A 22,237-nucleotide genomic window follows, 5' to 3' on the forward strand; every position below is an offset into this window, starting at 1 on the left:
TGTTGGATCGTTTTATTTTGCAGAGACTTGTATTTAAACTAGCAAGTAATATGCATGTTCTGAGCACAAAAGCTTAATTTCCTTGCAATATATTACAGTGTAAATAATCTAGAACCCTATGAATCTCTCTGTTGTGCATCTTTTCCATCTGCCTTTTTTTTATGAAAATGAGAAGGGAGAAATTATTTCACACATTTTCATAAAAAGTCCTGAGGTCAGCTCACAGCAAGGGGGCGGGGGGAGGTTACCACCTCTGCCCCCTCCACCCCAGGAATCACTCTTCTAGGAAAAATGAGCCCCGAATGCCATGTTGTTGTAGACTAGTCTGTTTTTATTTACAATTTAAGATATAAATTAGTAAAGAACTCTTGTTAAACCAACAGAGATTGTATAACCAGCAATGTTCAAATAAAAACCAGGCAGAATTTATTTACAAAAAAGTTTAGATTCCATTGCAATACAACTTGCATAAATTACTAGAAGCTTTATATCATTATAAAAATAAATATCAAATTTGTTTCCACTTCTTAAGTACTTGAGTTCTTCAATCACATTTTATTATTTCTACTGTGTACATCTTTTACAAATAAATTTTACAGTAAGTCCTAGCACACCTATAGAATATATACCGTGGCAATGAAGTGACCAATTCAAGATATCCTGAAGGAAAAAAAAAAAAGGTTGTTTTCAAAAGTCACACATACATCAGGGAAGCTAAACTATTGCCAACAGATTCACATATGTCCAGCCAAAGTCTGTTCTAATCATCGGAGTCTGTGGGTTGACAGCCCTCTGTGAAGTCCTCCTTCTCCCAGTGGCACACGACACGGTCTGGATTTAGAGATTGTTTTATATATCTCGATAGATAGATAGATATCTGTATATTTATGAGCTTGGGAAGAGAGGATGACGGCCTGCCGACTTTTTTTCAAAGCAATTGTGACACCTACCTGTGGACCAAGGGAAAAACCAAATCATCCCAAATCCTTCTTTTCCACACCCCACCGTCACCTTTATCAAAAGGAGTCCATCGGAAATGATGCTGCCTCTTTCCTAACTTCAAGATCTGGGATTCATCATTTTGCCCAGTGGTAAAATCACGTATTTTTTGAGATGCCGGGCCCAGGGTAGGGTCCTGGCTACCGGTCTGCTCCCACCGGCCGGCTGGGGAAAGACCAGACAGCGTCCTCTACACCGGACTCCCACGGGAGTCCTAACTGATCAAAACAGGTGCCTATGGAGTGTCTAGCCAGTAAAAAAATGGTTCCAAATTACATAGGGTGCCCAGATTTCTCTCAGTTATTTTTTTTTCCAAGAGAAAGCAACAGCAGCAGCGGAATACATAATTTCAGTTCAGGGGTGGGATCGTTTAAAACCTAACTCGCGAGAAAAAGGATTCCATGAAACAGGACGGATTCCCTCGCCCCATAAAAAATTGAAAAAGATCAAAAAAATGCTGCAGTGCTCTGTCCTCCCACCCGGGACAAGGAGAAAGAGCTGCAGGAAGCGAGTTCACAGCACCCTTAGTCCGAAGGCTCCCGGGGCCCGCGGTCCACACCAAGGTGTCCACTTACTTGCGTGACTGCACCGCCCCCCTAGAGGTAGGGCTGGACGCCCCCGCCGCCGGCGTGGCCCTCGCTGGCATCTGTCAGGGGAGGGGCAGTTAGTCAGCAGCCCGCGCTGAGCGCCTCCGGCCCTCACACTCTGGCCCCAGGAGAAGAGCCTGGGAAAGCCGACTTTATCCATCACCGCCTGGCGACAGATTCCCTCATGTGTCACGGCTCCATCTTCTCTCCCCCTTGAACTCCGTTTGCAGGTGCCCTGGGCTCACACCCCAGGAGGCCCAGAGGCCACCCGGAGGAGGCGAGTGGAAGGGAGAGGGCTGGCATTTACAGTCCTGAGCGGGGAATGCCTCGGAGACCAACCGGCGGGTGCTGTTACCTGCCAGCTCAAGGAATTCAGCCGAGAGTCGATTTAACCGACAAAACACACAGAAGCTTAAACCCAGTCATCAGGGCTACAAGCTGTCAGTGGCATTTGGGGGCCGTTTGCGTTTGTTTAAACTAACAGCCAGTTGTGCTGATGGAATAATCGCGGTCATAATTCTAAATCAGGGTGGATATCAGGGGTGGATCCCAGCTTGGCACACAGACGAGGCGCAGGCCCTCTTCGCCGGCTGCGGCCTCACCCCCTCTCCCGACCCTGGGAGGACAGCACCCCCCCCCCTCCCCGGCGCGCTCTTTCCTCCTTCCGCTAGCCTGGCTCCCTCCCGCCCCATGAATCGCGCCGCCCGCTGCCCCGGGGACCCCGCGGCCTACCTTTCTTGGGCTCGTAACCGCCGCCCGCGGGCCGGTAACGGGGCTCCAGCGGATGAGCGCCGGTCTTGCCCGCGTCGCTCCCGGCTTTGGGCGCCGCGTGCGGGGTCTCGCCGGGGCCGGCGGCCGCCGCGTTGTAGCGCAGGAGGCTCTGGCCCTGTAGCGCCGCGTTCAAGTTCCCGTAGTTTGTGTAGCTGCCATAGAAGGGCGACGTGTAGTAGAGATGGCGGCCCAGCAGCGGCGCCGCGGCATAGGGCGAGCCTCCCGGCGGCGCCCCGGACGAGGCGGGCGCCGCGGCCGCCGGCAGCCCGGGAGGCGCGCAGCTCGGGCCCAGGCTCGGCTGCTTGAGGTCCGACGTGGCGATCTCGGCCAGCGACCACAGCTTGGGCTTGCCGGCGGGGGGCGGCGCGCCCGGCGACGTCCGGCTGCCCAGGGGCGCTTTGCCGCCGCGGGGCGCGGGCTCGGGCGGAGGGCTCAGCAGCGGCGCCTCCACGCCGGTCAGCGGCGACGAGGTCACAGGCTTGGGTGGCGCCGGGTCCCGCTCGGCCCCTGGGTCCCCGTCCTCGCCGTCCTCTAGCTCGTCGTACCCGTCCTTGCACTCCGAGCCCGACTCGCACAGCGGGTCTCCGGCGCGGCCAGGCAGCTTCTCCCCGTCCGACTCGGCCGAGCACGAGTGATCCGTCAGCGAGTCGACGTGCAGGCTGATCCCTGCGGGGGACGCGGGACCGGTCGGTGACACGCGGGGACGACGCGGGCCCCCAGGGGCCCGTCCTGCGCCAACTGCCTGCGCCCCCAACCCAGCCACGCTTTGGGGTGACCCCGCCCTCCCTGCGCAGCGCCCCGAAGAGGCGGTGGGCTCCGCTCCGCGCGTCGCCGTCCCCGCCGGCCCGCTCACCTTCGTCCTCGGCGGAGGTCTCCTCCCGCGCCTTGTCGGGGCGCTCCTCCTTGCCCCCCGCCGCAGCGTCGCTCTCGTCCTCATCCTCGTCTTCGCTTTTGTTCCGCGGCGCCCACGTCATCTTGTTCTCCTTCTTGAGGCGGCGGCGGGCATTGGCGAACCAGGTGGAGACCTGCGTGAGTGTCATCTTGGTGATGATGGCCAGCATGATCTTCTCGCCCTTGGTGGGGTAGGGGTTCTTGCGGTGCTCCTGCAGCCAGGCCTTCAGCGTGGCCGTGGCGTCCCGTGTGGCGTTCTTGCGGTACGCGGGGTCGTTGAGCTGGTACGGGTAGGCCGCGCTGCCGTACGGGTGGTAGCTGAGGGCGCCCGTCACGCCGGTTGTGTGCGCGTCGTAGGGCGCACCCTGGAAGCAACAACAGTTTGGTGAGCGGTGCCCGGGCCAGCCCGGATCCCGAGGCCACCTCACGCCCGCCCGCCGCCGCCTTCACCACGCCGGCACGCAGGTGCCCGAGCACCTCTGCCCGCAGCCCGACGAACGCCGCGGCTAATTGAGGGCCAGCTGTCCGTGGGGTAAGTGCTTTAATTGCATTCTTGAATTTCTGGCCCATTTCATTTTCATAAAATAACATAGCATTCCCCCTCCTCCCCCCGCATATCCCTAAGCCGCGCGTGCATAAGTACACGCGCGCCCACTCGGGCCTACAGGTAGTTTCCTGATATCTAAATTTCCGTGGCTGCTTCAAGTGCTGCTGCTCCCGACGCCCCCTGACCCGCCCTTATATGGGTAAAAAGCCACCCCCAAACCCCAGCGCTGCTGTTCAGGGCTCTAAACTCCGCAAATCCAATTTGCAGGTCCGAAGCCCGGCACAGCTTCCAGTTCTTCAAATGCGCGATACTCAGCATTTTAATTCCGTCTTTAACGTTTAAATTCTAGACAGTGGCAGCTTCGCCCAGGCCCCAGCTCCTGAGCGGTGGCCCTGGAATCCCACCGCGGGCGGGCAGCGGCGGCAGCGCCCCGAATGGCCTCAATCGCACTAATAGCCTTCGCCCCTGCCCGGGCCGGCGCCGACCTCGAGGCGAGGGACCTCGGGGTCGCTGAGCAGGCGACACGCCCGCGAACACGCTTCAGGAAAGTCAGGCCTGCGGTAAAAATAGCTGCTGAGCCCGGGAGTCGCTCCGCACCCTCCTTGAAGCTGGGTGCCGCGCTGACCCCCAAGCCCGGAAAATCATTTTAACGGCCCGCCGCCGTCCCGGAGGACGCCTCTCCCGGCTGCAGCGCGGGAACCACGGCGACAACGCAGGGCCGCCCCCAGCCCGGCCGAGTGGCGCTTTCCCGGCTCTTTGGGCGCAACGGCCCGAAGCCGAAGGGCAGCGGCGCTGAGCGCGGGCTCAGGCGTTCCCGGCCGGCCGCGCTGCCTCCCGCGCCCCCCCGCCCGCCCGCGGTTACCATGTAGGACGGGAAGCCGGCGGCGGCAGCGGCGGCGTCGGCCGAGTACTGCAGCGGACCGCCGAAACCAGTGGCCGCCTGCGCGGTGAAGGCCGCCGAGCCGGGGTACGGGCTGAAGGCCGAACCGGACGCCGAGCGCGCGAGCTCCTCGCTGCGCGGGGCCGCCAGCGCCGACGCGCCGTACGCGGGGCACGAGTAGAGCGCCAGTGAGCCGGGCGCCTGGTACAGGTAGCCCTGCGGGTAGGACATGGTGGCGCGGGGCGCGGGCCCGCGTCACGCCAAACAGCGGGCAGGGCGCGCGGCGCCCCCCATCCACGGGCGGCCGGGGTGCGCTCGAGCCCAGGCGGCCCGCGCGGGCCCAGGGAGCGGCGGGGCGGCGGCGGCGCAGAGCCGGTGGGCGCAGCCGCGCGCCAGGCCGGCGGTCGGGGTTTGGGGGAGTCTGGAGTCGGGAGTGAGGAGTTGAGGAAGGAGCGCTCGAGTTTCCGAGGGACATTGGAACGCGCAGCTGTCCGTCACGCGCTCATCTGCATATTCGTGCGCCCGCCCCCTTCCCGGCCCCGCCCGCTCCTCCTGCTCCAGCCACCAGGACGCAGCCGGGGGAGGGGGAGGGAGGCCGGGTAGGGGGGTGCGGAGGAGAGGCGGGAGGGTGGGAGGGACGCGGCTGCTTTTGTGGCGCAGCCGCCGCTCGTGCAGCTCCGGCGCGCGGCCCGGTCGCCTGGCCCAGCAGAGCTGCGCGCCCCCCGAGCTTCCCCCCACCAACTCCCGCGGTCTCCCAGCCACCTCCCGCCTCCTCTCCCACCTCGCCCCGGCCACTCCCCTGCTCCAGGCTGTCCCCGCGGCCACTCCCCCGCTCCCCAGCCAGTGGCTCAGCCCGCCCCGGCCGGGGAGAGGCGGCCCGCAGGCGCCGGGCCGGGTCCACTTGGGGGACTCGAGGCCCCTGCCACCCGCCTCCATCCGGCCCAGGTGACTGCGCGCTGGACCGCAGCGCCCGGGTCGGGAGCCGCGGAGCTGGGGTGGCAGGAGGGCGGCCCCGCAGCCCCGGTCCACCTTGGGGCGGCGTGCGCAGCTCCCACCTCCGCCGTTCTCGGCCTGGTCTGCCTCGCGGCCCGGAGGCTCCCGGCGTGGCTCCGCGCCCTGTCGCCTGCCTGGCCGCCCCGCACCGCCGAGCGTGTCTGCGCGCGACGCGCTTCCTGGGCGCCTTCTCTGCGAACTGCGGCCAGCGCCCTGAGGTTAGCCTCTGCCCGAGTGGGTCCGCGGCAGGACTCCTTGCTGCTGGGAACGTCTCACCCGCCGCCACGGCTTCGTGCAGGAGGACGCCCCCTTCCCAGAGGTTATTGTCTTTTATTTTTCTGTTGCGTCCGTGTGAACAAAACACTCGGGGAATGACTGTCACCCAACAGACCGCCCCTGGCTTTCCGCGAACCCAGGAGAAGGTGACGGGCAGGTGGCGCGGCCGCAGCAGGCAACACAGGTAGCTCAGGTAACTTGTGGCGCCGAGGCGCCTCGCCTGGCCCAGAGGCGGAAGACTGCGACGGGCCGCGGGTCAGGGACCCCGCACTTCCCCTCCCCATCTTCCTTCCACCCCACTCCTGCCCCCTGGGCTGGCGCAAGAGGGCGCCTGGCGCCCAGGCCCCAGGGGTCACCGTTACGGGGCGTTCAGCGTGTCCGCATAGGTTTTGACGTGTGCGGGCTGAGCCGAGGCTGGCTACCCTACAGGTGCCTCATCCTTGGAGGCCGTCTCGGGTGGAGACCTGGAAGCGGGAAAGCTCCGCGGGGAGCTTGGACTGGCGGGCAAGCCGCGAGGCGGGAGCTCCGGGCTGAAGCTCGCCTCCCCTGCCCTCCCCCTTCCTCCCTCCCCTCCTTCCCTTTCCCCTCCCCTCTCCCTCCCCCTTCCTCCCTCCCTCCCCCTTCCCTCCCTCCCTCCCTCCCCCTTCCCTCCCTCCCTCCCTCCTTTCTCCCTCCCTCTCTCCTTTCCCCTCTCCTTTCTCCTCCCCTCTCCTCCTTCCCCTCCTCTTCCACGCTCTTGCAGCTTTAAGTGAGGCTGTATTTGTTGCTTTTGGGTCCCAGCGGTGCGGGCGCTGTGCGTGTCCCGCTGCCCGTCTGCAGAGCCGGGGCGGGTGATCTGGGCGGGGCGCACCAGGAACCGTCCCCCCTCCCCACGTCCCCTCCCCACCCCCGGTACCGTCGTGCTGAGCTTGTCTTCCCCGGTCCGAGAGAGCCAGCGGTGAAGCGCCGAGTCCTGCTAGGGAAGGGGCCACCTCCACGCGGCAGGGGTGACGCTCCAGGAAGGCGCGATGCCGGCAGGTTCCATCAGCCTCCCAACAGCAGCAACGAACCTCTCGCCCCCTGTCTGCCAGTCATCCCACCCTAAACTTCGCAACCCACCGCTGCTCCCCTCGCCGCCCCCCCCAATCCTTCCATAGACTACACCCCCCACACACACACACATCCCTCTCCCATCAGGCCATATACTATCCCCCCACTACACACGCACATGCACCCTTAGTCCCCCTCAACGGGCAGACATTCCTTCCCCCCCATGCAGGCTCCCCTCCACCAGAGCACCGCTGGCCTCACACGGGGTCTCTGAAAAGGCCCTGCAGGACGTTTCAGCAAATGCTGGGATCCCACGTGGGACTTCTTAGTTCAGTTTAGAACAGATATTTTCAATCAGTTAGTACAGGAGAGAGAGAAGGAAAGAGAGAGGCCCTAGTGGCCCACGGAGCATGCCCTGACGGGAGCTCTTCCATGGAGGGAATTCTGCCAGGAAGTAACCGTACAGGAGCCGCGCGCTAGGCGCGCACACACAGACAGTGGCGGATCAGGTTGCAGCATTTCGGGACGCTTCCAATCAGATTTAATTTAAGTGAAAAAATAGGGGCTTTTTTTTTTTTTTTTCACCACCAGGGGTGAGTGGCCTCCAGTATTTCCATTTCTAAAGACCAGTTCCTGCTGTGGTTTCATTTGCATTGAGTGCTCGTCCCGCCACCTCTCCGCCCCCTCCCTCCCCCCTCCCCCTCCCCCCTGATCTCAGCCAGAGGCAGAAGAGAAAACAGTTATTACAAAACATGCCCAGCTCGGAGCGGGAGCGTATGCTCTAGATACACTGGATTTTGACATCAATTAAATATATAACAGACAAGCCCACGTGGCTTTGGAGGGTCGCATGTTCCCATTGCCCAGGACCATCCCGAGAAACAGTCGCCATGCGGGGCTCGGTAGCTCGGGGCTGCGAATTATGAAGACGGTCTCTTCCCTCATCGCGTGTATTTTTCACCCACTAATTATGCTCCTCCACTGAAATCTAAATTTTCCATACTGCTGCCTGTTACTAGTAAAAACCGTCTACCTTGCACTATTAAACAGTCGAATCGTACTACACGCCGTTTTTATTAGTAGTGACTGTAGCAAATTAACATGCCTACGCAGAGACTAAAACTTACGCTCCGCGTTGTTACTGAACTATATAAACTCCATTTCGCTTTACAGCTCCCTCAGTTTTTAAAGTCGCTTTTCCTCTTCTTAGGTTAAAGTTGGCTTTGGCTCCTTAAAATCTCAATGGTTAAGGGAGCCCGCTGCCAGGGTGCAGCCGCGCCGCGTGGGCTCCGCGCGAGGCCCGTGCCGTACCGGGGGTCCTTTCCGAGCGCTCACCTGGGCTCGGGTCACCGCGGCGCATTGGGAGCGCCGGGAGCGGCCCGGGGGTGTGGGTCGCAGGTGCGGAGTCGGTCGCAGCAGGGAGCCCCGCTGCCCCCGGCGGCTGTCCGGTTGCCGTCCGCGCCGCAGTGGAAGAGAATGGACAGGAAAAAGTGAATTTTAAACGGCTTTGATCACTTGTGACAATTACCCGGGCAAGCTGTGGTTTCAGGTTCCCTGTGGGTCCCGCCGCCCATTCCCTTCTCCCGCCCAACGTGTACAATTCAAAAGCCAGTTAGCACGGTCATGTTTGGGTTTCTTGTCAACACCGTGGCGGATGCGCTGTAACAGGCCAGCATGGACGCGCGCCCTTCAGCGAGCTGGGTGTCCTGCGCTGCCCGCCGCCGAGACATGCCAGCACGCGGGCTCGGATTCGGGGCACCCTCCGGGGCCAGGCTGGCTGCCCGGGCGCCGAGGCGCTCCCACCCGCGGCCGCGGCCTAGGCCTCTCCGGGGCAGGCGGGTCAGGCGCCGCGGACCGACGTCGTGCGGGCGGGCGGCGAGAGGGCGCTGTGGCCCGCAGCTCCGGCCTGGCCCCACGCTGTGGCCCCGCTGCTGTCCCCGCGCGCCACCGACGGGCGGCGGACAGCCCTGCTCCTCCAGCGATCCACCTCCTCCCACGCCGGTGCAGTGCTAGGAGAAAGTAAATAACGTCAGGGCATTTCTGTAAAAATTAGGCTGCACACGACCGGTTGCTCTCGTTTGGTTCTGTTACTTCAGACTTTCCCACAGTTTTCAAGAGTTTGGTGGAAAAACAGCTACCATTTTGGAACGTATAGTTTTTATTTTTGCTATAAGATTAAGCATGTACATTTTGCATAGATTGTCTTTAATGAAATTATCCTTAACATGTAAATTATTTTCTTATTACACTCAAAATAAACCAGCCTTCTCGGTTCCAAGCCTCCCTGGTGTGCTTGGGGAGGGAGTGACGGGGGAACAGGAAAGGCGGAACCGCGAAGGGGGTTTCCAAGTGCTCTTCTTTCCTCCTTCCTTCTTTCTCTCCTTTCTGAGAACTGAACTACGTCAGAAGACACTGTATAAAATCCAAGTCAACGTGAAACCTAAGTATCTTTTAGGCCTCACCTCCTGTCCTCAGTGTGCTGTGAACACGCTTGATTGGATTTCACATGCAAGGGCGCATAAAGGTTCACACGCACGTTTCTGGGGCGTCAACTTATCCGGTGAAAACCGGCGCGGAGGAGAATTTGTAAAGGCGGAGGCTGGCCCCCGGCCCCTCCTTTCCTGATCTGAAACTTGGGAGTCCTCCTGAGGTCTTCCAGCCGAGCAGCGCTGTCCTGGGGCGCCGTGGGCCGAGCCGAGGGGGCCGGAGCCGGGTGCCGACCTGGAGGCTGGAAGGCCGGCCCTCCTGGGGTCCCAGGCGCCTGGATTCCGGGGCAGACGCGCGCTCTTTAACATCCTGAGAAAAGCTACTGAGTCTCCAGGTTGTAGTTATATTGCCGCTTGGTCAGCGACCCTACGAGGTCTTCTACTGGCTATCGTGTCGCTACAAGGTTTCCTTTGGGGGAAGCAAAATTCCCATCATCTTCGCAAATGCCGGAGCCTCCGAGGTGCTTCCTGAAGTTTCTGTCCAGTGAAGGTTGGGAGAACTCTCATCTCTCCCTTTCCCAGCATCGCTCAGACTTACTCCCCCTCCTTCTTGTCCTCTCCCTGCTTTCCGGGTTCCTTCGGCCTTTTGCCCCCTTCCCGGTCCCGCCCCTCTCCCGGCTTACCCCCTCCTCATCCAGGCCTGACCTGCCCAGCAGCCCCTCCTGATCTCACCTGCAGACCTGGGCGGCACCGCTGGCAGTGGCCGCTCCCCCGCGCGCTGGGACAGCCTGCGCCCAGCATCCCGGCCCACGCCTGGGAGGGAGCCCAGCCCCGGGAGCTTTTGGAGCCCGAAGTGGAAGCAAGGGAGGAGAGTTCATGCAATTGGGCAGGCCCCAGTTGTTTTAAGGGCTCGGAGTTAAAAACGGAGACCCGCGTCGGGAGCGGCGAGGACCCAGCCGCTTTAGCTCTTCACCATGCAGGTTTTCGAAGGCTCGGTGCTGGAAACCCTTCAGCTGTTTCACCTTTTCACATCCATCCAAGCAGGCCCAGACCCCCGCGCATAAACACAGATGCACGTGCGATTCCAGGAGACCCCTGAACTGTTCTGGGCAAGTGGAAACAGAGGGTGAGTTGTCAGGATTCTTTTGTTGCTCGTTTGTTTCAGCAAGACACTTTGAAAGAAGTGAGCTCGTGCCGCCCCTCTCTCGGCAGCGGTTGCATTGTGTCCCCCGCACACTTTAAGCCCAGAGTCCCCGTCGGGGCTGAGCCGGTACCGCAGGCATCGCGCTCCCTCCGTGGCTCTGAAGGGCCCGGGGGTGGGGGGCCTGGACCGCGAGCAGGCCAGACTACACTGACTTGCAAGAAAAACTTTGCAGGAGAAGGAAGGGTGTTTTTTTTGTTTTTTTTTTTTTTGAGTCATTTTACAATTCCTGTTCCAGACAAGTGCCTTAGTCTGGGGTGATGTTTGATATCCTTTGATAACTTAATTCTATCTTTACTCTCTGAAAAAGGAGCCCAAACATCCACTGGCAGCGAATGGGCCTGCCTCTCCCCAACACATTCCCCTTTCCAAATTCTCCCCCACTGTCACGCTGCTAAGAGCAGAGGAGAAGTTAAAAGTAATAATAGTAATAAGGCAGAGGGTACAGAAAGAAAACAATTGGTTCATTTGAATGTATTAAAAGTAAACAAGTTCAGTTAGGCAAAAAATAAACTGATGCTGGGAGGAGATATGTGCAGTCCATATAAACGATCAGGAATTGATAAGCAGCACACATGAAGAACTGCGGATATCAGCTGGTGAAGATGAGCCTCCCAGGGGAAAGGATTCAGGGATAGGAATGGACAGTCCACACAGGAGAGCTGTAGAAGAGCAGAGGGGCTCAGTCACTGCTGAGGGGGTGTTTGTGTTTCCTGAGGCTGCCAGACTGCAGCACACCAGAAATGGGTCTGCTCTTACAATGGGGATTCATTAACTTACAATTTACAGTTCTTAGGCCATGCAGATGACCAAGGCATGGACAGGACCATACCTGCACTCTGAAGACAAGCTGTTGGCATCCAGGCCACCTCTGTCACTTGGGAAGGTGCATGGTCACATGTGCTGGCCCTTTGCTCCAGCTGTCACTGCCTTCAGCTGTGGTCCCAGCGGCCTCCTCTATGGGCCTCTCTTAGCCCCTCCGGGGCTTTCATCCCAGCTCTCTTCACACTTATCTGGGTGTTTCTCTCTGAGTCTTTCATCCTCATAAAGGACTCCAGTGAAGGATTAAGACCTACCTTGAATGGGGTGGGTCACATCTCAATTGAAACAGCCTGATCAAAATGGTCCCACCCGCAATAGGTCAACCCACAAAGGAACAGATTAAAAGAACATGGCCTCTTCTGGAGTACACACAGCTGGAAACCAGCATCTAAGATGCACAGGAAAGGATGGCAAGATGTCCCTTCAAACCATTTGATGATGCCCAACGAGGCCCAGGGGTACCTGAGTGAGTTTACTTAGGGAACCATTTGATAACGCCCCAAAGAGTGAGCCCCTCTTGCCTGGCAATTCGTGCCTCATTGTCCACTGCAGAGAAAATGTCACCTGGTACCGGGCACCTGGGCAGGGCCAGCTCTGGAAGCAGTGATTGCAAAGCACAAGACCAGGGCAGCTAGAAGGCAGCTAGAGGGCTGGACAGAGGTGAGGCAGGCTCACAGAATGACTCTCAGCAGTGCCTACAGGAGTAAAGCCTGACAGTGGACAGTGGGGAGGGAAATGAGAAAAGGAGACACAAGGAAGCTGCTGCTGGTGGCATCATAAAAACAAAATGATGTTCTCTGGCATTTGTGATCAAAGTGGTAGCAGGGAAACTAACAGAAGCTTCAAGCAGACCAATGAGCAAATGGCCCATGGGAGGGGGTGGAGCATAGGGGGTGGTCAGCAGTACTCAGCTCTATTAGTAATGTTTTATTTCTGAAAAATATATGTGAAGTCAATGCACCAAAAGGTGGATGCTTGTTAGCTTGGAGAGATGAGTGCCTGTGATTTTGTTATTTTGTTTTCTCATTGTATGTTATGGTTTATGGCATGAAAATTAGAATTAAGGTAAGTATTACTCTTAAAAATAAGTGCCATAGCACAGAACTAAACTGCACTAATTTGAGAGTACTTTCTTTAAAAAGGAATGCTTTTTTTAAAATTTTCATTCTTCATCTCTCTCTTACTGTTTTCCTCTTTCCCTTCTTCCTCTCCCCCTTCAAAAAAATAAAAAGGAGAGAAAGATGTCTTGACTCTGTTGTTTAGATCTTTAAATTGATTGCCACTTGTGCGCCCGTCTTTGCTACGTCATCCAAAGTAAGGCTGGCCTCCTGGAAGGGCAGTCCGGGGCACCCTGTGTCTCCTCCCAGACTGGAGGGCCACACCCCTGCTCAGGTGAGAGGTGGTTCCCAGCTGTCCCTCCTGCACTTTGCCGAGCTCACTGGCCCTTCCGAGGGCTGAGACTGGGCAGTGTCTGGCAGGGCAGCTGGGTCTGTACAAATCTACCCAAAGCCTTTGGACACTAGGAGCCAATTCCTCATAAGAAATCTCTTACTACATACACAAATATACATCTTTGCACATATGTTCATACACACACACGTGTAATTCCCCTTGCTTCTGTTTCTCTGGAGAACCCTGGTTTATACTATATACAATGGAATAGTATTCAGCCATAAAAGGAGATGAAGTTCTGCTACATATGACAGCATGGATGAACCTCAAAAACATGACACTGAGTGAAAGAACCAGACACAAAAAGGTAAATATCATAGGATTCCACTTAGAATAGCTAACTCCTTAGAGACAGAGAACATATTAGAGGTCACCAGGGATTGGGGCCGGGGGACAGGGAGTTATTGCCTAACAGGGGCAGCGTTTCCATTTGGAGGAGGAAAATGCTCTTGAAATAGACAGTGATGGTCACACGATGCTGAATGTCATTACTGTCACCAAATTGTCCACTTTAAAATGGGAAGTTTTATATATGTGCAAGTTACCACAAAAGTTTTTTTAAAAAGTAAATTCGACAGCAAGCCAAGGTGGCTCAGCAGGCAGAGTTCTCGCCTGCCATTCCAGAGACCTGGGTTCGGTTCCTAGTGCCTGCCCGTGCAAAAAAAAAAAAAGGTAAATTCTAGCCTAGTGTTCTAGTTTGCTAGCTGCTGGAATGCAACACACCAGAAACGGACTCGCTTTTAATGAAAGGGGATTTATTTTGTTGGTTCTTCAGAGGAAAGGCAGCTAACTTTCCACTGAGGTTCTTTCTTACGTGGAAGGCACAGGATGATCTCTGCTGGTCTTCTCTCCAGGCCCCTCGGTTCCAACAGCTTTCCCCGGGGTGACTTCTTTCTGTATTTCCAAAGGTCTGGGCTGAGCTGCTAGTGCTGAGATGAGGAATGCTGAGCTGCTTAGCAGTGCTACGTTGCAATCTCTCATTTAAGCACCAGCCAATTAAGTCAAACATCACTCATTGCAGCAGACACGCCTCCTAGCTGACTGCAGATGTATTTGGCAACAGATGAGGTTCACATACCATTGGCTTATGTCTGCAGCAACAAGACTAGGTATGCTCACCTGGCCAAGTTGACAACTGAATCTAACTAACACACCTAGCAAAGATTTTGTACATGTAAGCAAGCTTATTCATACACCATCTCCCTACACAAATGCACAACTACCCAACCCATATACATCAGTGTGCTCACTTATACATGTGCACACACATATGTACAAACACACTTGCACACATACACAAGCACTCAGAGTTCCCCCACATGCACTGCCTGCCCTTACGTGTGTGTGGACATACAATCTCGCACACTCACAAGCACTCACACGTGTGCACAGACTGCCACTCCCACACTAACACGTATGCACACACCCACAGGGGTCCATGCCCTTGTACCACCCCACCCCTGCTCACGCATGTGCACACAGACACACGCAGGCTGACCCGAACACTGGTGCAGCAGAGACGGCACACCTGAGGAGAATCTCAGGTACATTTTTGGGTCAAGAGAGTAACAACTTTGAGACAAATGAACATACTCAAACATGTGTTTCAATTAAAGCAAAATCAATAGATTTTGAGTGAAAAATAGGCATGCCGGAACCACAGCAGTGCATATCTGTGTATGCGTGTGTATGTGTGTGGTAGTGTGTGTGTGTGTACGCATGTGTATGTGCATGTTAGCGTGTGTATGTGTGTTAGCATGTGTATGTGTGTTGACATGTGTATGTGTATTAATGCGTGTATGTGTGTTAACGTGTATGTTAGCCTGTGTTAGCGTGTGTATATGTGTTAATGTGTGTACGTGTGCTAGCATGTGTACTAACCTGTGTTAGCGTGTGTATGTGTGTGTTAGCGTGTGTGGGTTTTTTCTTGGAAGAGGCAGGCCCTGAGCCCACAGCCGGCGCCACCGTGGGGAGGTGATACGATGCAGTTGTTTGCGATTTACTCCAGGTCCCTTTTAAATTTTCTCTGAGCAACTGCACTGACTTCTCAATGTCTTTTAATTATATAAAGAAAAAGTGTGTTTTTAAAACAAGGATATCCTTAAAATGGTTTTAATTGCCCAAAATTACAGGTCTTTGAATCTCTCATTTGGATTTCCTCTTGTTAGAATCTTCCTCCTGGGTTCCTTCGATATACACTCCCCAATTGCCAGCTGAAGTCTGAAAGTGCACTTCAGAGCTTCACTTCACGACCTTGGTATTTGTTGAAATGCAGACACCTCTTGGAGAGGTAACACTGAAACTTTTAGCAGTCATTTACACTTGAGTATAAATGAGCTCCAGTTTATTTTATTTTATTTTTTTAAGCGCAGGGTTTGCTGCTGATGAAACAGGGAGAAACTTTGGGACTGGGGCTCTACGCACACCATAAATTCAGACCCTAGCTCGGGATGATGGCCCTTTCTCATATCCCAATGCTGCCTGGACTCAAGTCCATTCAACACTGTGTTCACTCCCCATAACTATCAGGAGCAGCCTGGGGTTCTGGCTTGATTGCTTCTTTGCATGCTGTCATCTGCTCCCTTGGGAGTGTTCCCACCATTCCCATGTGCCCTTGCTGTCCAGAGACCTGGAAAGCCTGGCCTCCTCCTTCCTGCTGGATGTCTCAGCTCCCACTATCCAGGGTTCCCAGTGCAGTGAGATGAGCGTGCGCCTCTTTCCCACCGCGGGCACCAAGGCCCTGAGCCTGGAGCACCAGGATGTTTTGGGTAAGTCACAACGATGCACTAACGAGTGGCTGGCAATGCCACATTTATAGCTATGTGTCTTCCCATAGAGTTTAGCCACAGTGACTAACAGGCATGTGATTTCAGTGAGTAAATGATCAACAAGAATTTAATGCTGCAGACTTGGGTTTTCAGATCCCTTCAAGGGTAAACACAGCACGAGGCCTGAAGAGGCGGTCGGTCTGGGAACGTGGACACCCGTGCCGTGAACCCAAGGGGAGGTGGCAGGTGGAACCCTCACCCTGCCTGAGAGGCCACCCCAGGGGCCATCCAGAGCCCTGGCAGGGTCGGTGTTGAGGGGAACCTTGGTGCAAATGTAGAAGTTAGTGACGTGTGGGAATTCAAAGAGGAACATCCCTTCATCTTCCTCTCATTTTAAGGAAGACCTAGCAGAAAAGATATGTAACATAAGACATGGATAAAAATCATCACCTAGCATAATTCCAAAAATTTGGTAGGTTTTTAAAATGCTGTTATTGTGCACAGAAAGATTTGTAATGATATAAATAAAATTCTAAATACTAATTTGAGAGAAGTGACAGTTTTTGGTGGTTTTACATTTAGCTAATTAAATTTTACAAATTAGCTAATTTGCTCATTTTAAAAATATTTACTTACTAAAAATGATGAACTCTGTTTACACTATAATGGGATGAGAAGGATTATATTTGCCGTCTTTTAAAATATCTGACTTTTCTAGAGCTTTATGTGACGTTCTGAGAAAGATATCTAGGGTCAACTTTTGTATGTCAATTTCCAAATTAAGACAAGCACTCATATCTGAGGCAAGGATATACACATTCACAGAATTTTCCTTATCAAACAGGCAAATGATATGACAAAGGAGTAGTATTTTCAAAATAGCCGGGAGACTTTTCAGTCTTAGAATTTTATACCCAACTACATGTTCAAAGAGGAAAGAAAAAGTGATGTATTCAGATTTGCAATGTCTAAAATTATGAACTGTGCATCACTAAAAGACCTATAAAGGATATTAGTTAACTAGGGGAAAAATTCACCCTGGGTTGTGAGAAGGAGGGCTGGGTTACAAGAAGCAATATTAAACAAACTAATATCAATTAAAGACATTGATAAAATACATTAAATGTAATTAGTGACATAGAAGAGAAAAACTAGAGGGTGAACTGTACTTCAACAAAGCTGGTACTTAAAAAAAAAGAATTAACTTGGGTGGTTTAAAATATAGTGGAAATAAAATACTGGGTAGCAAGGATGAAGTGAGTGAGATTCAGAGGGGACAGAAAACCTTTCACAGGACTTGTTCTGCTCTACAAGAAGATAAAGGGGTTAATTAATTGTAGACTTCATCACAGATTACAAAAAAATTAATTAGCAAGACAAACACTTTAGGTTAACCAGTAAAACAATATATACAGGATCTTTTACTACAAAGTCAGGAGGAATCAGTGAAAGAATAAAGAAAATTCAATGAAATGAACAAATAAATAAAAAATAAAAAAACTCAATGAAATGAACAAAAGCTATAGAAAGATGAAAAGGATATATAAAATCTAATAACATATAACAAATCTTAATATGCGAAGGAGTGGAAAAGACATACCAAGAATTTCTAACCAAACTAAATCAGTGCAGTACTGTTAATGCCTAAAAATAAAATTGCAATGAAAATAATAGAGTAAATATGAAAAATATACCAAGAATATACAGGAATGATGGGTTTATAAACATGTAACTATAGGTCAACAATAGACAGCAAAAAGATACAAAATTGTATTTTAACATCACAGTGAGTAATTTTAACATACCTCCATCTGAAACTGACATATCCAGCAGACAAAAAACCATGGTGAAATATCTGAACAATACGGATAGAACTGTATGGTGTCTGGGATGTCCCCTTATCTACCAGGAAACACTTAGCTGGCTACAGTTTCATAGCTGCCGACAAAAGACACGAGACTCCTGGGTCAGAGAACAAAGGACTTTCTAACTCATGGCAAAAGCAGCAGTGAGAGTTTCCTCTCGGTCTGCGTAGGGGCCCCAGACTCCCAGACCAAAGGGCTGCTTTTCCTGCACTCTGGGCTGCCTTAGAGCAGAGGAGCACTGCGCTGGGAGTTAGCAGTTTTGTAGTAAGTGGAAACACTCCTGTTCTTTGTCCTGGGGAGGGGACCATTCCCTCGCCCCGAGAGCTTGTCGCTGCACCACGACCTACAAGATGTCCCGAGGATAAAGAAGGGTCAGGACCTTGCATTGGCTCCCCCCAGCCAAGATGCCAGCCCACAGGGGCTGCCACCCCCAGTGCCATGAACAGAAATTACCCACTGCACACATGGAGACACTGTGCCCAGCAAATGAAAATGCACATTTTTTTCTGTAAGAAAAAATGAAGCATGTTTAAAAATGATCATGTCACAGTGGAAGGGAATCTTCAAATATTGCTACATCAGTTTTTCTTTACGCACTGGCTTTCCAAGAGGCACCCTGCGTCTGGTGGGGGCCCCCGTTCTGAATAGGGCTGATTGTCTCCTCGTGGCTCTGCTGAACTTGTTCCTCTTTCCCCTTATTTCCTATAAACCTTCACTTAGACCTAAGGTTTGACTCGATTTAGGTAAAATGCCAGGTGTGCTTGCGTTCCTTAGGGGACGTTGGTTCTCCTCACTTTGTGCACACGGGGCTGGGAAGTACATTCAAAAGGGTAAAGACACTCGTTCTGCTCTGATTCAAACGCAGCACTGGAATATCTTATTTGTATCTCTTCTCAAATACTGACAATCCTTTCACTACCAGCATTAATGTATTTACTTACTTGCTTTAACTTAAAGTATATATATGAAAGTTTCAAATTTATTATAACATTACTACCAGATACTCACTGAGTGTAGCTTTTTTAAAAAGTGTATTTGCCTTTCTTTTTTGCTCTTACAAAATATCCCGCTCAGGATGTACAGTCAAAACAATCCTTTCAAGTTACTTAACTTATTTTATCTGTTTTCAACTTTATACACACACATCTATTTCTAGGTTCAATTTCAGTGCTTTCTCCCTTTATGATTCAATTACATTTTTGCAAAATAATTTTTGTATTTTGAAAGTTAGAAGCAGTATACTCAGAAAACTCTTGGGCCTTTTCCTTTCCTTCAGTCCTGTTTCTCCCCACCCTCTGTCCATTTTAAAAGAGATGCATGCATTCATAAAAACAAGTAAATTCTTTCCTTTCTTAGATAAAAGTGGCCTGTCATCTAACCTGCTCTACTCCTTGCTTTCACCCTTAATAAAAAATCATGGAGATTACTCCAAGTTAGTTCAAAGAGATCTGCCTCATTTTTTCCTCAAAGGCACATCCGCACTCACTTTAAGGACGCGCAGTTGCCCGGTCCCCCAGATTATGACTGAAGGACATTTGTGCAGCTTCTCCTCTCCTGCTCTCATGAACTCTGGTCCGGGGCATGTGTGCTGTGCAGCTGAGAAGGCAGAGCTTCAGGACACATCCTCAGGTGTGAGATTACTGGGTCACAGGGTGAGTGCGTGGGCAATTTACTAGGAATTGCCAAATCTCTCTGTTTTGTTCTAGATTCCAGACATGTTTCTTCACAGCCTAACCAACAGGTTCTGTTTTAAGAATTTTGGAAATGCCCTAATGTGATATGTCTGAAAAGGTATTGCAGTGTAGTATTTTATAGCTTTTTTGAGAGATTATTTACATACAATTGAATTCATCCATTTTAAGTGTACAGTTTGAAGAGTTTTGATGATAAATACATATAGTTATGCAACCATCCCACTGCATGGTTTTAGAACACTTTCCTCCAGAAAGTGCCCTCGTGACCCTTTGAAATCAACCCTGCTTACCCCAGGCAGCCGCTGCTATTCTCTCACTTCATTTTTGCATTTCCTAGGATTTCATATAAATGGGATCGTGTAGTATGTTGTCTTTCTAGGTGTTTTTTTTTTACTCCTTTCACTGAATCTGATGTTTTTGAGATAAATATACTGGAAAATGAATCAGCAGTTCAATCATTTTACTGTTTATGAGTATTCAGTGGTACGGTATGGATGTACCACATTTTATTCATTCATTCACCAGTTGATATGCTTGTTGGTGGATTTGTATTTTTTCCACTTTTAAGGCTATTTTGAAAAAAATGTTGCTTTGATCATTGGCTTGGGAGTCTGTGTAGAGATATGTTTTCATTGAGTAGGTTGTATTTACCTTGTTGGGTTGTGTGGCAAGTGTTTATTTAACTTTTTTACCCCAATAAAAATTTAATAATTTTAAAGGGTCCATTTTTTCATTGACATATAACCAGTACATCTTACTTACATACCTATATCTCAATTTAAATTCAACTTTCTTTATAGAAAGTCTATATTTTATCTGTTATGTAACCATTATATGCTGTTTTTATAGAAAGACTATTTAAATACCCTCTTATTGACAGGTAATTTTGGTGGTCAGTTTGTCTCCACATTGAGAACTGAATTCAGATACCATCTTGATGAACAGCACGAAGACTGAGAGCTGGTGCCAACATGCTGCCCACACCATGTTCACATCTGAGCCCTGCCTCGTCTACACAGAGCCCACGGCGTCTACACAGAGCCAATGGCGACCACACAGACAGAGCCGACAACCCTGAGAGAGAGCTTTGACCACTGTTCGGGCCAGCTGTGGATGTGAAATTCTTCTATTGGTTTCATTACTTCCTTTCAAAAAACACTGATTTTTCTGGTAATATTTAACTCTACAAAAGATCCCTTATTTTTTTAAGCTTCAGGGAACTGGCATATTTAGGCAGCTCAACAGAAATATACTCAGGAGAATGCAGGCTTTGCCAGTGGCTTCCAAACACTTAAAGTGCATGGATTTTCTATGGTCTGTTACATCAGGCATCCTATTACATTTCTTCCTTTCTTTCTTTTTTTTTTTTTTTTGCATGGGAAGGCCCCGGGAATTGAACCGGGTCTCTTGTATGGCAGGTGAGAACTCTGCCACTAAGCCACCATTGCCCACCCTCCACTTTTCTCTTAAGAGAACCTTTTTCCTTTGGCTTCTTGTAGCTCTTCACTGAGCCTGTCCTTGCACCCCCCACCTGTCCTGTAGGTGCTCCTTGCCAGGGGAAGTATGGATATGTAGCCCCTGCAGATACTTCATGGCCAGGCAGTTTCCCCAAGAGTCACAGGACTGCACAGGGCATTCACCGTGGGGACAGGCGAGCCCACAAGGTCCAGAAAAGGGACGCCATCCCCTCCTTTCATGGCTGCACAACAAAATGTTCCAAACCAAACTACAGAAGTTATTGAGTGCACTGAAATCAAAACTTTTCTAAATCATTTAACTGTTTCCCTAAATCGTTGATACAAACTGATAAATTGTCTTGTAAAGGAGGACCAGGTTCTTCCTTCTTTCCTGCAGGAGCCCCTTGGGGTTTGGCCCTGGATGAAGCAACTCTCCCAGATGAAATATCGGGGGTCCCAGTGCTGATGGTGAAGGACCCCATAGGCACCCACGGTTGGGGAGGGCGGACAGCCACGGCTTCCTTTCCTTTGCAGTGTGCCGGGCAGCAGCATCTTTGAGGGCCCTGGGCCAGAACTGCTCTGGATTCAGCATTATACAGAAGCGACAGTCCCTTTAGGCTGCGACAGCATCCACAAGGACAGCTGTGTGTGGGTCCAGCCGTGTCCTGTGTGTCCACCTGGGTGCAGTCCTTGCATTGCATTTTGAGGAATGGTGACCGATGGCTTTCAGCTTCTACAGAGACTCAGTGGGCACGAGGCCACGTTCCCACTGTTTAGCTTCTCTACTAGCAGTGTACGAGAATGCCATATGCTTCGAACTCTTGTCAGCACTTGGCATGGTCAGTCTTTGCAATGAAGCCATTCTAGGGTGTGACGTGCTCGCTCTTCATACTTAAAGTTGAGTTTTCCCAATGACCAACGATGCTGGTCATCTTTCCACTTGTTTTGTGGCCATCCAAGTATCTTCTTTCTTAAAGCATCTATTCAATACTTTTGGCCATTTGAAAATTGATTTTTTTTTCTAATTATTGTTTTTGAGAGTTCTTTATTTGTGTTGGCCACAAGTCTTTTTTCAGATAACACGTTGCAAATATTTTTTCATAATCTGGAACTTTACATTTCAAACAAACAAGATTTAAAAGTCTGGCAAAATCTAATTTATAGGACTTTTTTATTTTGGTTTATATGTTGCATGTATGTGTGAGAGTGTCTATCCTGATTAAGAAATACCAGCTTAACCCCAGGCCACCAATAGTTTCTGTTGTGCATTTTTCTAAAATTCTTTGTGGTTTTAGCTTTTACATTTAGGTTTCTGTGGCCCATTTTTTGGAATAATTTTGTTATGGTGTGTGGTAAGGTTTAAAGTTCATTTTTTTTCTGGAAAGACCAGTCATTCCAGTGTTGATTTCTGAAAAGACTGTAATTTTTACAATGTATTACTGTGGAACATTGTTAAAAGACATTGACCATTGAAGCATGGAGCCTCTTCCTGCTTCTCAGTTGTCTTCCATTTACATATGTAAGTCTGTGTGTGTCAATATGATATTATTTTACTAATCATACCTTTAAAGCAGATTTT

The 22,237-nt window shown here is 51.6% G+C and overlaps 1 protein-coding gene and 1 long non-coding RNA gene across 2 annotated transcripts; one reads left to right on the plus strand and one right to left on the minus strand.

Moving 5' to 3' along the window:
• Nucleotides 1-403: 403 nt before the first annotated feature.
• IRX2 (iroquois homeobox 2) lies at nt 404-4,928 on the minus strand. Its single transcript, XM_077116809.1, has 5 exons — nt 4,658-4,928; nt 3,211-3,613; nt 2,319-3,023; nt 1,575-1,645; nt 404-950 (listed from the first exon to the last, which is right to left on the minus strand). Exons 1-4 carry the CDS (start codon nt 4,904-4,906, stop codon nt 1,596-1,598), a joined length of 1,407 nt encoding a protein of 468 aa, XP_076972924.1. The 5' UTR covers nt 4,907-4,928; the 3' UTR covers nt 404-950; nt 1,575-1,595.
• Nucleotides 4,929-5,892: 964 nt separating this feature from the next.
• On the plus strand, nt 5,893-20,525 carry LOC143647131 (uncharacterized). The gene is made up of 3 exons (XR_013157868.1): nt 5,893-5,987; nt 15,043-15,642; nt 19,214-20,525. It is a non-coding gene; the product is annotated as an uncharacterized LOC143647131 (long non-coding RNA).
• Nucleotides 20,526-22,237: the final 1,712 nt, after the last annotated feature.

This window comes from Tamandua tetradactyla, chromosome 9 (genome assembly GCF_023851605.1).
Source record: "Tamandua tetradactyla isolate mTamTet1 chromosome 9, mTamTet1.pri, whole genome shotgun sequence".
NCBI lineage: Eukaryota > Metazoa > Chordata > Mammalia > Pilosa > Myrmecophagidae > Tamandua > Tamandua tetradactyla.